The 13,510-nt window shown below is 49.8% G+C and overlaps 1 protein-coding gene across 4 annotated transcripts; it reads left to right on the forward strand.

Annotated features, from left to right (window-relative positions):
• Positions 1-329: 329 nt before the first annotated feature.
• Positions 330-11,583, forward strand: LOC124233027 (peptidoglycan recognition protein 4-like). Of its 4 annotated transcripts, none has more exons than XM_046650016.1 (9): positions 330-663; positions 1,214-1,308; positions 2,246-2,353; positions 2,771-2,972; positions 4,329-4,447; positions 5,741-5,893; positions 7,141-7,339; positions 10,300-10,418; positions 11,000-11,583. In XM_046650016.1, exons 2-9 carry the CDS (start codon positions 1,260-1,262, stop codon positions 11,176-11,178), a joined length of 1,128 nt encoding a protein of 375 aa, XP_046505972.1. In that variant the 5' UTR covers positions 330-663; positions 1,214-1,259; the 3' UTR covers positions 11,179-11,583. The 4 variants fall into 4 exon arrangements, with proteins under 4 accessions (XP_046505972.1, XP_046505974.1, XP_046505973.1 ...); XM_046650018.1 differs by having other exon boundaries at positions 5,741-5,848; XM_046650017.1 differs by having other exon boundaries at positions 330-652.
• Positions 11,584-13,510: the final 1,927 nt, after the last annotated feature.

The following is a 13,510-nucleotide window of genomic DNA, read 5'->3' on the forward strand; positions in this document are numbered from 1 at the left end:
GACACACTGTGTGCTGCCTCCTGGAATGTCCCTTTCTCTTGCTCTGCCTCCATCCTGCCCCTGCTGGTGACCCAGGTGGAAGGGGACGTGTGGGGCAGGGCGTTGGTGAGTGACCTCCACCCCCAGTCTTCGCACTCCTAGAGCAGATCTGTCTCCACAGGGAGCAAGTCTCCAGATGTTGGGACACTACCCCAGGTCCCTCAGGCACCTCCAGGTTGGCCGGGCTTCCAGAGGGCTGGGGACGAGGAAGGAGCTCAGGGAGCATTGGGCAATCTCGTCCTTTCCCAGGGAGGAGGTACCTGGGCTTATTCACAGGGCGAGTCCCTTGCTCTCAGCCTGAGTCTGTCTCACTGAGTTCCTCTCGGTAGTGTGGACAACACTGGCTCGGAGCTTCAGAACTCTGCCCTTCTCTTCTTCTCTACCTTTCGTTAGGGATCCTGGGCTTTCCCCTTCTCTCTGGAAAGCCAGAGCCCCAGTGTTCCTTCCCAGGGAGGGAGTGCCCTCCAGTGCGCGGGAGAGTGAAGGCCAGAGGAGGCTGCAACTGGAGAAGGGCAGGGCCAGGGCCAAGTCTGGAAGGGAGGAACTGCCAGCCAATGAGGGGCGAGCCGCCTGCACCCTGACCTTTGAGTCTGGGACAGCACGGGACCCACAGGTACTTCTGGGGTGAGTGTGAGTGTGTTTCTTCTTGAGAAGCCCTCTCCCATCAGAGGGACAGGATTCTGCCAGGTGGGGTGTTAAGATCAGGAAATGTCCTAGGCCCCAGACCTGGGGCACTCCCAGTCCTGTACTCCCTCAGCTCACCCTGTCCCCCCCTGGGAAGGAGTTCTCTGTACTAGACCCATCCATGTGCCTTTGGATTTCTTGGTCCTGGTATTCCTGGATCTTGCAGTCTCCTCTTTAAGAGTGGGGATCAGCGATCCTACATTGCAGGGTTAGTGTGAGGATTAAATAAGACTGAATGTGCCAATGTCCACACAGGCCTTGCACATAGTAGGCACTCAATGAAATCAAGTTGCCCAGGGAAAGAGGATGAGGGTGTTTCCCCATCCGATGACCACCTGAGATGTGCTGGGGACCAGAGAAGCCTGGCCAGGTGCTGGCCTCCAGGAGACCCACAGTGTGGCAGGGAGCCAGACAGGGGTGCTGTGCAGTAAGATGGCTGTCCCATTTGAAGAGTGATCACAGGTGGGTTAACTGTCAGCCTCTCTTCCAGGGCTGTCTCTACACTCTCCCTGTCGGTGTCCTGGGACCACGTGAGGATGCTGCTGTGGCTCCGTGTCTTTTCCGTTCTGGGTCTCGGGGTCTGGGGTAAGTTTTCCTTCTTAGATCAGAGAGTAACTGAGAAGGATCATCCTAAAGTCTCATAATAGGAATTCTTTAAATGCTTGCTCTCTCTCAGGGACAAAGAATAGCTTTGCATTTAGAACTTAGGACTGCGAGTCCATAGACTCGAGTTCAAATCCTTGCCTCACCTCCAGCAAAGATTTCAAACAAGTTATTCAACTCTTTCACCCCTAATTTTCCCACATGACAATTCAGACAAAGTTATGATCTCCCAAGCTTGTTGTGAGGGTTAAATGCAATAATGCACATGAAGGACTTTGCATTTGGGCAATGAGAATAATGATCTTATTTGTATTATTATCATGTCAACCAGAGTCAGCCTATGACTGGGGTTTGTGCTTGTCACTAAGAAAAAGTTCCTTGGGGGTAGGATGTCATCCCCATGGTCCCTCCCACAGGAGCGTGGGCATAGCAAGTGCCCCCCAAATCTATCCCCTCCAGAACAACTGACTTGATTTGCGCAAGTTGTTCTGATCCCTTCTGCACATAGTCTCGCCCGTAGCTTCCATTAGGTAAATCCACACGAGAGAGGATGTGGTGGTTGAAGTGTCTGGATGCATTTCCAGGTTGGCTGTTTTTTTTTTTTTTTGCCAATTGTGTGTATAGATACAGCTGATGAGTAAAGGACAATCAATATTTCCGACTCCCTACCCTTGGCTATTTGACTGTATTCCTGGGGGATAACTTGGAGTTGGTGTTGGAGAAAACCACGCCACGTGCTGCTATTGGAGGTGGTCCTCTGGTCAGCCTGGAGGTCAGCCTCCTGAGAGGGCTTGGGGATCTGGGAAGGCAGACGGGTTGTGGAGAGTAGGTGGCCACTTCTGTCCTGAGCCTGTGCCCCTGAGATGGCTCATTCTAGGGCTCTCTGAGGATTGATGCCGAGTGGAATATTCCTTTGCAGGTGATTCCCCCTGGGATGCAACACGAGCTAAACGCATGTCAGAGGGGCTTCGGTACCTGTTTGGCAACATCACCCAGCTCATTGAAAAAGGCAAACTCGGTGTCAATGGTGAGGAGGCCTGAAGACTGGCTGGAGTTTCTCATGTGATCAGAAGTGTTGCTCAGATCTGACAGCCACTTGTGGCTGGGATGGGGGCAGATGGGGCTGAGATGCAGAGAGGTGCACTGGCAAACCACCTGCACAGATGGCCATGGGCCTTGGGGGCTGGAGGTGGTGCTGGGAGGGATCCGAAACCCAGGAAAGGGAGAGGTAGCCTCTGCACTCACAGGTCCCCCAACCTGGGGGCGAGTAGAAGTGAAATGAGGATGTGGAAGTGAGAAGAGGAGGGCTGCCCCCTGGCTGAAGACCTCTTCCTAGGGCTCTCTCACCACCATGGGGCAGACACAGTCTAGAAGGCTTGTATGGCCCAGGGGCCTAATGCGGCAGCAATGGGACAAGATGCACTCCCCTGTGATTCTGCTACAGATGTCTCCACTGTGGTCTCTCGCAAGGAGTGGGGGGCGGAAGCTGTTGGCTGTGGCACACACCTGACCTCTCCAGTGAATTTTCTTGTCATGCACCACGTCCCTGGACTGGAGTGTCACAACCAGACTGTCTGTAGTCAGAGGCTGCGGGAACTGCAGGCCCATCATGTGCACAACAACAGCTGGTGTGACGTGGCCTACAAGTAAGAGGCTGGGCTGGAGGCACGTGGAAGCACGTGGTCAAAGCTTCTCCTTAGGGTGTTTCTCTCATTCCTTCTTATCACTGTTTTCCTCATTTTCCAGTTGAGGTTATATGGGGTTTGTAGTGAATAAAACAGTAAAAAACTCTTTAAAATTCCAAATCCTTTGGAATTTTTATGAGGTCCTTGACTCTGAGATCTCCTAAAAGGAAGCAAGGAAGGTTAAGTAATAACCATACTTTCTGCTTGCCTCTCCCCTGCCACACAGCACATGGCAGGTTACCAATGACTTCCATGCGCATGAGTGCGTTTGCTCCACCGACGATGTGTGAGGTTGTAGGGCAGGCGTTACTGTCCCCATGCTGTGGGCGATGGGACCAAGCTCAAAACTGGTTCTTTGCCCATCGCCTGTCCCACTACACTGCACGAAGGCGCTTTCACCTGGGTGAGGCATCTCATACCCCAGAGGTCACTCTCGTAGACCATTTTGGTGCCTAGGACCACATACCCTTGGCCCATCTCTGACTTCTGCTAGGGTGGATAGCTCCTGTGCATGGTGATGGCTTTCTGCCACAAGTCCCCACTGCATCTCTCTCTTTTCTGCTTCAGGCTTTCATTCAACACTCTGAGAGTGAAGGGGAGTTAATGCCCCCCGGGGAGCAGGAGTTGTATATAACTTCCTTAGACCGAAGTCCTTCTAAGGGGCAATTCTAAGGTGCATACACACAGTTACTTGGAAGGTCATGTGTCGGCAGAGGGACTGAGACCCAGGTGGCCATGGTGAAGCCAGCTCAGTTCCACCCACTTTGTTCCAATCACTCTCCTTGTTCCCTCACTCTGACTTCAAGGGATCCCTTCCTGAATAAACTTTGGGCATCCGTGTCCTTGTCTGAGGCTCTCCTTCCTGGGAAGTCTATGTAAGACAGTCACCCTGGCAGGGAGAAACCACATGAACAGGCTGTGTGGAGATTACACGGGCAGTATGCATTTTGGAGGAAGGAGGAGGCCATGTTTGAGGAAATGTAGAAGCTGAGAAGAAGCTTACATTGTGTGGTTGGGTTTGTGTTAGTTACTGTGGAGGCTCCAGGACCTCTTCTCCTTCTGAGTGTGCAGGATGACTTATATAAAACCCTGGCATTTGAACAAGGGAGGGAGGTGGGGAGCATAGGGGTGGGTCCTTCTGAATTCTCAGGATGAGTATAAGTGACTTGGTCTTTCCGTCATCTGGGATGAGTCCATGCCAATTCTCTTTAGGGAATGTGGCTGGAGCCCTTCTCCCTTTGGAGGCTGGGTAAGTGGTTCCTCTTGCAGGGATATGCCATGTGCCAGCCACTAAACCTGTATTACCCTGCCCCACAGCTTCCTGGTTGGGGACGATGGCAGAGTGTATGAAGGTATTGGCTGGGACATCCAAGGCATGCACACCCAGGGCTACAACAACATCTCCCTGGGCTTTGCCTTCTTCGGCACCAAGGAAGGTAATGGTCATCTCAGCTGTCCGTTCTCGGAAGAGTTATCTACTTCTTTGTCTCCAGACTGTCTCCCCACCCTTCTCATACTTCCCTGATGATCCACTCTCTCCTGGAATTCTCCTCTCCCCTGACTTCCATGAATGGCGTTAGTGGTCCTCCTCCTACTGCTCTGGGATCCCTCTGTGGCATCTGTAGCAGAATCCTTTTCCTCTGGCCATCTCACAGTGCAGGTGCTAGCCAGTCTTCTCCCCACAGCCTTATTCTCCTCCCACTCTCATCTTGGAAGGATCACTTCAGCTCTCACTTTTGTGTCAACGACTATCACATATTCCTCTCTAGCTCTATCACTTCTGTAGCGCCAGGCTGTGCTTTCTTATTTCCTGAAAGGAGCCTCTCCTTCCATCTTTCTCACTCCAAGATTTTCTATGCAATTATTAAAAACCACTTGAGGGCTCTGATCCCTGAGTCCCTTCCGCTTTCTTCTAGTCTCATTGTGGCCCCACTCCACCCTCATCCTACATACATACTCCAGGACCATCCATTGACTTTCTGCACCCTTGACTGGTAACAAAGCTCTTGCACATCTAGTTTCTCATTGTCCCCTCACAATACCCTTTGAGATGGTCCAGAGAAATTTCATGGTCACTAAGACACAAAGGTACAGCCTGAGTTTCAGAGAGGTGGGTGACCCAGGTGACACAGCTGTAAGGAGAGGAATCAGAGCATGAGCCTATATCTTCCATTTCCATCTCCAGGGTGGTTTCCAGGACACCAAAAGACTCTTTGTGTTCAGCTTGGTTTGTTTTCATGACCACTCTTTGCCTCCTGGGCATCACCTTGTTAGCTGTGGAACCTTGAGCATGTTATTTCCTAGAGCCTCAAGTTGCTCTTTGTGAGCGATGGGGTTAACAACAGAATCTACCTCAGAGGGTTGTGGTGTAGATTAAAGAAGTTAATGCAGGTAAAGAGACCAGCATGTGCCTGGAAGGGCCTCTACTGATGGGAAACCCTGACCCGGTCAGGTGGGTGCCCTTGAGCATGACACCGCCTTCCAGCTGTTCCACAGAGACAGAGAGAAAGAGGATGAATGAGATCTTGGTGGGTCATTGGGAAAAGTCTTCGTCTTGGGCCACCGAGTCTCTGTCTAAGTGGGTCCTTGACTCTCAGGCTTTCCGACCTGGGGGATGAGCCTATTCCCCTGCAACAGCTATGCAGGGGTTGGCAAGGCATCCCATCCTTTCCCACAGCCCCCTGAAACTCAGGCCAGACCAAGGTTTCCCACAGATCACCTTTTTCCAGGCCATAGTCCCAGCCCTGCTGCCCTGTCAGCCATGGAAGGCCTGATCTCCTCTGCTGTCCGGAAGGGCCACCTGTCATCTCTGTATGTTCAGCCACTTCTTGTGAAAGGTGAGGACTGCCTGGCCCCTCTGCAGAAGGCAAGTCCAAAGAAAGGTAAGGCCTTCAGGCCCGCTGGGCCTCCCTCCAGAGTCCCCGCCACCATGGGAGTGACCCTTCCAGTCAGGCTACAATTGGATTCATTTTGACAGGCAAATGGTCACCTAGCTCTCTGAAACTTTAGGACTGGCAAACCTTGAGTGGGACCTTTCAGGTCATGTCTTTATCCTTCATATTCCTAGAATGATAGAGCCATGCACTATCTCTGGTGTAATATATGTGCACTCACTTCTTCAATCATTCAACAATCATCTACTGAGCACCTGCTAGTCACTGAGGATATTCCAAGGAAGGAAAGGCACGGGAACAGTGGCCCCATGGAGTTTCAATCTAGAGGGAGAGAAGGACAATAAAGAAATAAACAAGTGAAATATTTGGTATGTTTTATAGTGAAAAGTGCTGTGGAGGAAAAAAGAACCATGGAGAGGGATGGGATATACGAACACACAAGCACAAACGCACATCTTTCTGAACACAAAAACTAGAACAATGCGGATAGACTGACGTGCTTAAGTCACTGCTTACACTGAATTCAGAGGAAGATTTTAACATAATTTAGGTAATAAAAAGCAGATAAAAGGTAGATTTTGGGTTTAACACGCAGGAACATCAAAATCAGTATAGTTAATGAGCACTTACAGCCTTTTCTGGGGCTTAATAAAGTTGTAAAGAAAATTAACTCTATTATATTAAAGCTCTGAGTAAACTTGATCTCTGCCTTTGGATTGGTGCCATCTTGCAATATTAATAACTGCTTACTTTGAAAGAGAATTTTGTGGACTATAAGTAACTTTCAAAGACATGTCTTCAGATGAAAATTCAGCTGATTTCTCCAAAAGGCTCTGTTCCACTTGTACACACACACACACACACACATATGCACGCATGCACACACACACACACACACACACACACACGAGACAATCCTGCAGATAAATAAGCACACCATGCTCTTGGAATAAATCATCCATGTCCCCTCAGGATCAACATTCCCACTGTCCTCTCGGTTCTATTTTTTGGGTTATAACCCACAGGTGTATGGTTCCTGCCTCTTGAGTCCAATCCCTCTATGCAGACTTACGCTGTTCCCAGGTGGGCTGTTCTGAGAGCTGCTGGGATCTCTCGAATTCCACAGTCAGGGTCAGGTCAGGATGCCCAGAGGGTGGTGAGGATGTTCAGTAGTAAGGTGGTGACAAGGTGGGCAAAATGAATCCTCACGTCCATGTTTTCCTGCCCCACCACAGCTTGCCCCTACATTGTCCCTCGGTCTGATTGGGAGGCCAGGGAGACCCACTGCCCCAAGATGAACCTCCCGGCTAAGTACGTCATCATCATCCACACCTCTGGGAGAGTCTGCAACATGTCTGATGAGTGCCGCCTGCTGGTCCAAGATATCCAGTCCCTCTTGATGGACAGATTCAACTCCTGCGACATTGGGTATAAGTAAGTCAACCTGAGGACATGAGGGCTTCTTTTCCATTGCGGGCAGACCCTGAACCTCTGAAAAGGAGGGGAAAGGGAACTAACATTTACTGAGTGCTCACCATACGAGAGGTGCTCCATATATAACCACGTTGATTTCTCACACAACCCTGGGTGGGTCCTAGTTAGGATATAGCTAAAGGAGTGGTCATTCCCCTCGAGCATGTTCTCCAATCGTGTGTCCTTTTTAAAGGTCATATATTGACATGATGGAGGCCAAGGCTCTGCTGAAAAGATATTAGAGGAAGTTGTATGCATGCAAGACTGTGAAACCTGTAGAAAGGATAATCTAAAGGTTGTGCCTTTTTCCTGTAATAGCCTCCCACTACTCAGTGGCTCAGGCTCTGCCCCTCAGTTTGGCCACAACCTGAAGTGTGTCTCCTTGGTGCTAGACTGTTCCTCTGCATCTGGGAGCTCTCAACCTTCTTGGGAGAATATCTTTCCTGTTTCAAGGCAGGGGAGAGACCAGATAATACCTTTTTATTTCTCTAATGCGAAGGCCTGTAATTCTTTAATAGAGAAGGCACTAACCTAATGGGAGAGTAGAAACTTCTTGAAAGATGCTCTCAGAGCTTGTGGATAAGATGTCTGGGATTGGATGCCATCTAACGTACAGAAACAGTCACACTGAATTTTAAGTGTTAGGATGGGCCACCACTGGCCCAGATGGCATATTGGTGCACAACAATCAAAGGAGCCCTTTCCTAGGGCTCTTCACGGCTTAGCTGGTGCAGCTGGACTTTAGTCCCTACTTGCCCCAAAGCCAGGCTCCTCTCTGCAGGGTGCAACCACCAACCTGTGCGCAGAGACCCTGCCTTAGATGGATTTACCATTACTTGGCATATCTTCTGGGCTGACTGCCTCTCCTCTCTCTGTTCCCATTTTAGTAACAACCCTTTGAAGATAGGAGAAAACTTTTTCTCTAGGATCTATCATCTATTGGAGCCTACCACATGCTTTGCTAGGTCCTGCTATGCAGAATTTTTGCAGAATTGCTCTTTTCAATTAGAGTGGATACCTGAGAATTGACTATAAATTTGGAAATCCTACACTGGAAAATGATATAGGCTGAGGGAGGTCCTTTCCCTTTTCCCATTCAGGTTTCAGAGGGCAGTTTCCTGTCCCTTGGCTTTGGCCTTTTGTTGTGTCCCCTGTATCATAACTCAGTGACCATGCTGTTTGCTTACCTTGAGATGGTCTGCAGTCAGGAGGAAACACCCACTTGGTATAAATTAACCCACTGAGAACATGATTGAGTGCCTGCTCTGTGTGGACATTAGGCTCTGCTCTGGGGACGCCATCAGGTGTTGCTCAGATATGGTCCTTACCTTCTGGGCTAATAGTCTGGTGAAAGAGAAAGATAATTACACAAATAAATCCTAATAGAGTACATTAGGGGTTATGATAGAGGATGCACAGGGTGTAAACAGGAAGCGTTTGAAACACTCAGGTTTCTGAGGGAATGGATGTGAAGGAAGCGCTAGGGCAGGGAGTAACACATTAGCTGGGACCTTAGGGATGAGTGGGAGCTGGTCAGAGGACAGAGGAGTGTTTCAGGCAGAGGGAAAGGACCTCTGTGGAAAGGCCTGGATGCAGAACTGAGAATGGTGGCTTTGAGGAGCTGAGAGAATTTTATCATGATAAAAATAGATGCCAAAGAGGGGTATGGTGAGAGGTGAGGCTAGGGAGGAAAACAGGGGCCTTATCATCAAAGATCCTGTCACTTAAGCTGGAGGGTTTGGACTCTGTTACAAGGGCTGAAAGCAGCAGGGTTTGATATAAGATTTGTATTAGAAGGCCACTCACAACTTCAGGAATGGAGAGGAAAAGGGCAAAACTGGTGGTGGGGAGATCAATCTGAGGACTGTGCAGCAATCCAAGCAAGACAGGTGGTGATACGGCTGGGGGCTGGCAGCTGCCGTGGAGAGGAGCGGAGGAATCTAAGAGGTCAAAGGATGTTGGTGGTTCATGAAGAGGGTGCAGGGGTCGATGCGGGAGAGTGGTTGGGAGAAGCAGTGGGTGAAGCCGGTGGTTGATGCCTGTATTTCTGGCTGGGGCTGATTAGAGGATGGGTGGTGGTGCCTTTCACCAAGATGGGGGTCCCAGAAGGCAGAACAGGTGGGGAAAAAGGTGGGTCCAGATATGGACAAGTGGACTTTCCTGAGTGGCAACTGAAGCAAAGGCAGCGGATGGGTTAGTCCTGGGAGAACGTGTCGAGTGAGAAGGGGAGAGGGCTTAGGGCAGCATCCTGAGGAACCCCACATGTACAGGAAAGGGCACAGGAAGACGAGGTGCAGAGAAGTCTGAGGCGCAGAAGCCAGAGAAGAAGACAGCTGGGAAAGTACAGTGGATGGGAGCTGAGGGGAGAGAATGCTTGAGAAGCTGCAAGGGAGGGGTCTGCAGGGCACATGTAGAGGGATCAGGTAAGGCACCGTCAGAGAAGTGTGTTTTATACTTAGTCGTATGGAGGTCACAGGTCACCTTGGGGGAAGCAGTTCCATAGGTGAAGTGTGACAGGGCAGGTGGCAAACTGTCATCCTTTTTTCTTCATAGACTGAGAGCTACTGGGGGCAGCAGTGGTGTTGGAGCCAGATGGGCTCATGAGAGTGGATTGGTGGAGATTCAGGAATTTCGAGAACCAGTTGTTAAATCATTGGTAGCCCGTAATCAGCCATGCTGGGAGTTTTACACCAGAGAAATCAGCAAAGGCTACAAATCTGGGCTTCTTGCTCTTCCATCTCCCCCGTGTGAGCTGGTTTGCTAGCACACTACTGGCAAGGACTCTGTCTTTTTTACAATCCAGTGCTTAGAATTCAATAGCTAATCAACGTTTGATGAGTAAAGGCATGAATGAATGAAGGAAACAATCCCAGAGTATCTTTCTTTCATGCTGATCTCCATCTCCCCTTGCTGTCCTCTAGCTTCCTCGTGGGCCAGGATGGTGTCCTTTATGAAGGAGTGGGCTGGAATGTCCAAGGCTCCCACACTGCTGGCTACAATGACATTGCCCTGGGCATCGCCTTCATGGGCACCTTCTCAGGTAAGTGGATGCTTTGGGCAGTAGTGGTCATTGTACAGTCACACATCATTTAACCTCAGGGATACGTTCTGAGAAATGCATCGTTAGGCAATTTTGTCCTTGTGTGGACAGCATAGAGTGTACTTACACAAACCTAGATGATATAGCCTACTGCACACCTGGGCTATATGGTACTAATTTATGGGATCACTGTTGTATATGTGGTCCATTGTTGACCGAAATGTCATTATGTGGCTCATGACCATATGGTGTTTGAGGGAGAATATCTGACACGGAAGACAACGATATCAGACTCAGGCATCATTTTAGTGCTTGCAAATGCTGGATTTTCCCAGCTTAAAATTTGATGTAATAATTGTGTATATTATCTCAGGCTCTGCTCTTCTGATTCAGGAAGAACTTTGGTGCAGAGGAATCTGAAATCTTGACTTGGTTTTCTGTCTGTCCCTATAGAGTAGCTGGCAACAGTAGATATGCTATCTTGGTGGTTTGGGTGGGTCGGGGAGGGATCTAGGAGTGTGTCTTGTCCAGGGCAGGGTGCTCTGGAATCCTATAACTGACTGGCCAGCTGTGTTTTGCAGGTACCGCGCCCAATGCTGCAGCCCTGGAGGCAGCCCAGAACCTGATCCAGTGTGCAGTGGATGAGGGATATTTGGATCCCAACTACCTGCTGGTGGCACAGAGTGATCTTATCAAAACCTTGTCTCCTGGGCAGGCTTTGTACAACATCATCAGCTCCTGGCCTCATTTCAAACACTGAGGGAGCCCCTGTTCCTTCTGAGGCTGCTCCCTCTGCCACCCGGCTTCTAGCCGCCCATGCTTTCACCCTCCATCCTAGCTCAACTCCTCGTGTCCCCTCCCTGCCACTACCCCTCCTGTCTTGGGTTAGTATGGTCCTCTCCTGCTGGCATCCTCCAGCATCCTCCAAACCCCATAGCTGGGCATTCCCAGCCCTCTGAGTCTGGGTCCAGCCTTCCTCTCTCCTCATCTTCCTCTCCCCTGGGCACCCACCTCCTCAGCCAGGTGAGAATCTAGGCTGGTCCACGTTTGAATTCTCATTCCCTTTGCTCACACCCCTCTGCCTGGTGTGCCTTCCCCTGCTGTCTGCCCGGCAGCCCCCAACCTCACCCATGAGCCAGGTCAATACCCAGCCCCTCCTCTCTGCCCACATGCTGACTTGTCATATTTGGATGCAGCCCTGAGTTCAGGGCTCTATTTTTTATAGACGTGTCTGTTCTCGCCACTGGATTGTGAGGTCATCCGGTTTTATTCCTCTCTGTGTCTTCAGTTTTTCAGCAGTATCTAGAAGCCAGTAAGTGTGACAGATATTTGTTGAAGAAATGGATGACGAAATGAATAAGTGGATCAAGTCCCTTGCCAGTTTCCTCTGTCGTCCCCTCTCTGGGGATGCCTTCCTGGACAGTCCCCCATCCCACCAACATTTTCTCTGTTCCTGTTCCCTCCCAGTCCTGGGCCAGAGCTGGCTTTGGTTCCTTTTCTGGAATGTTTGCTGTGTCTCTAGAGTTCTGTGTCCCTGTCCTCTCTGAGCTTCTGAGGGCAGGGACGTTGCACTCCTCCAGGCCCATGTCCGGGCTGTGTTCACACAAGTCAATCCAGTGCCTGCTGCCTTCTCTTGCCTGCCAAGCCCTCTGGACGTTGGGCTGAGCGAGGACCCAGAGTCATGGGACTCTGCAGCCCTCCCTGCCCGGGCTCTTCAATCTCTTATTGGAAGCAGAAGATGTGTCCTTTGTTTTTTCTGGGTCTTGGTCTGGAAAAAGGGGTAGGAGAGACAGAGGAAAACTGATAGGATAAATAAAAGGAAAAAAATTGTGTATAAAGAGCCATAGATTTTGACCATGCTGTGGAAGATCTGTGTTTCTATTCTCCAGTCATGCTGTGATTCCTTATTGAAGGGATTTACTCACATGTTCCCTGAACACTGCTCCTCCATCGATTTCTTCCTGTCCACATGCTCCCCTCTAAAAGAGCAGAATTTTAAGCAGTATATGTATTTCTTGCTTTGCCTGCATGATAAGATGTCTCCTGTGGGCAGTGGCTAATGGTTTGGCCTGATGACCAAGGACTGGAAAGAGTAAGATTGGGCAATCGGTGTCCCACGTGAATGCTCATCAAAAGGTATTTGTTGCAGAGCAGAGTCTTAAAAATCAGGTAAATAAGATGATTTTAGTCTATTTCACTAAACACCTGGGTACTTGCTCAAGGGACTCATGCGGCAGAGATGAAGGCTATACCTGGGCTCAACAACAATGAATATCTATTCGCTAAACTCATCTGGCTACCAATTCTGTTGAATGTCAAACCTACCAGTGGCAGAGGCCAATGATGAGTTCCCAATTGAGGCTGTTACCTGGGAGGTCCAGCTACTGCCTGGCAATAGGCTGATTACCTTGTGGTAGGTTTAGCGGCCAGGACAGATACTTGATATGGATGTGCCACCTTGCACGCAATGCTTCTGGCAGCACCACCACCTGTGGACTTCTTGAACACCTTATTCACAATGATGGAGTCTCACACAGCATTGTTTCTGGCAAAGATAAACGCGTGACAGCAAAAAAGGCATGGTCGAAGATGGTAGCCCTAGAATAAATTTTGAATGTCCCCAAGCCCTCCCATAAAAAGACATAAAGCAACTAGGATAGCAAAACAAATGAAAACCCACAGGCAAAATAAACTCAGAGGAGTGACAAAGTCTCTTCACAAACCGCAAATACAAGCAGGTGGGGACAAACCACCAAGAGCCATAAGATCTATATGGTACGGGCACCTGTGTAGGAGGAAACAGAGGAAACAGCAGGGGGCCTGATGGATCTGAGAACCTCAAATAACCAGGAGGTACTTGCCCAACGGGTTAGACAGCTCAGCGGCTGAGATCAGGATGGATTTACACACTCCAGCGGTGTGTGCCAACAAGGGTTCTGTGGTGCATCTGCAGGACCTGGAGCAGTTGGTTCCTATGACCCTCGACACCAGCCAGCCAAGGCTCCCTTCTAGAACCAAGTCCCACAGGGGAGAACACCTGGGAGAGAATCTAATACAGGTCATGGATAAGAGATACAGAAGAAAAGAGGAAG

The sequence above is a fragment of the Equus quagga genome, unplaced genomic scaffold (genome assembly GCF_021613505.1).
Source record: "Equus quagga isolate Etosha38 unplaced genomic scaffold, UCLA_HA_Equagga_1.0 151286_RagTag, whole genome shotgun sequence".
In the NCBI taxonomy this organism is placed as follows: Eukaryota; Metazoa; Chordata; class Mammalia; order Perissodactyla; family Equidae; genus Equus; species Equus quagga.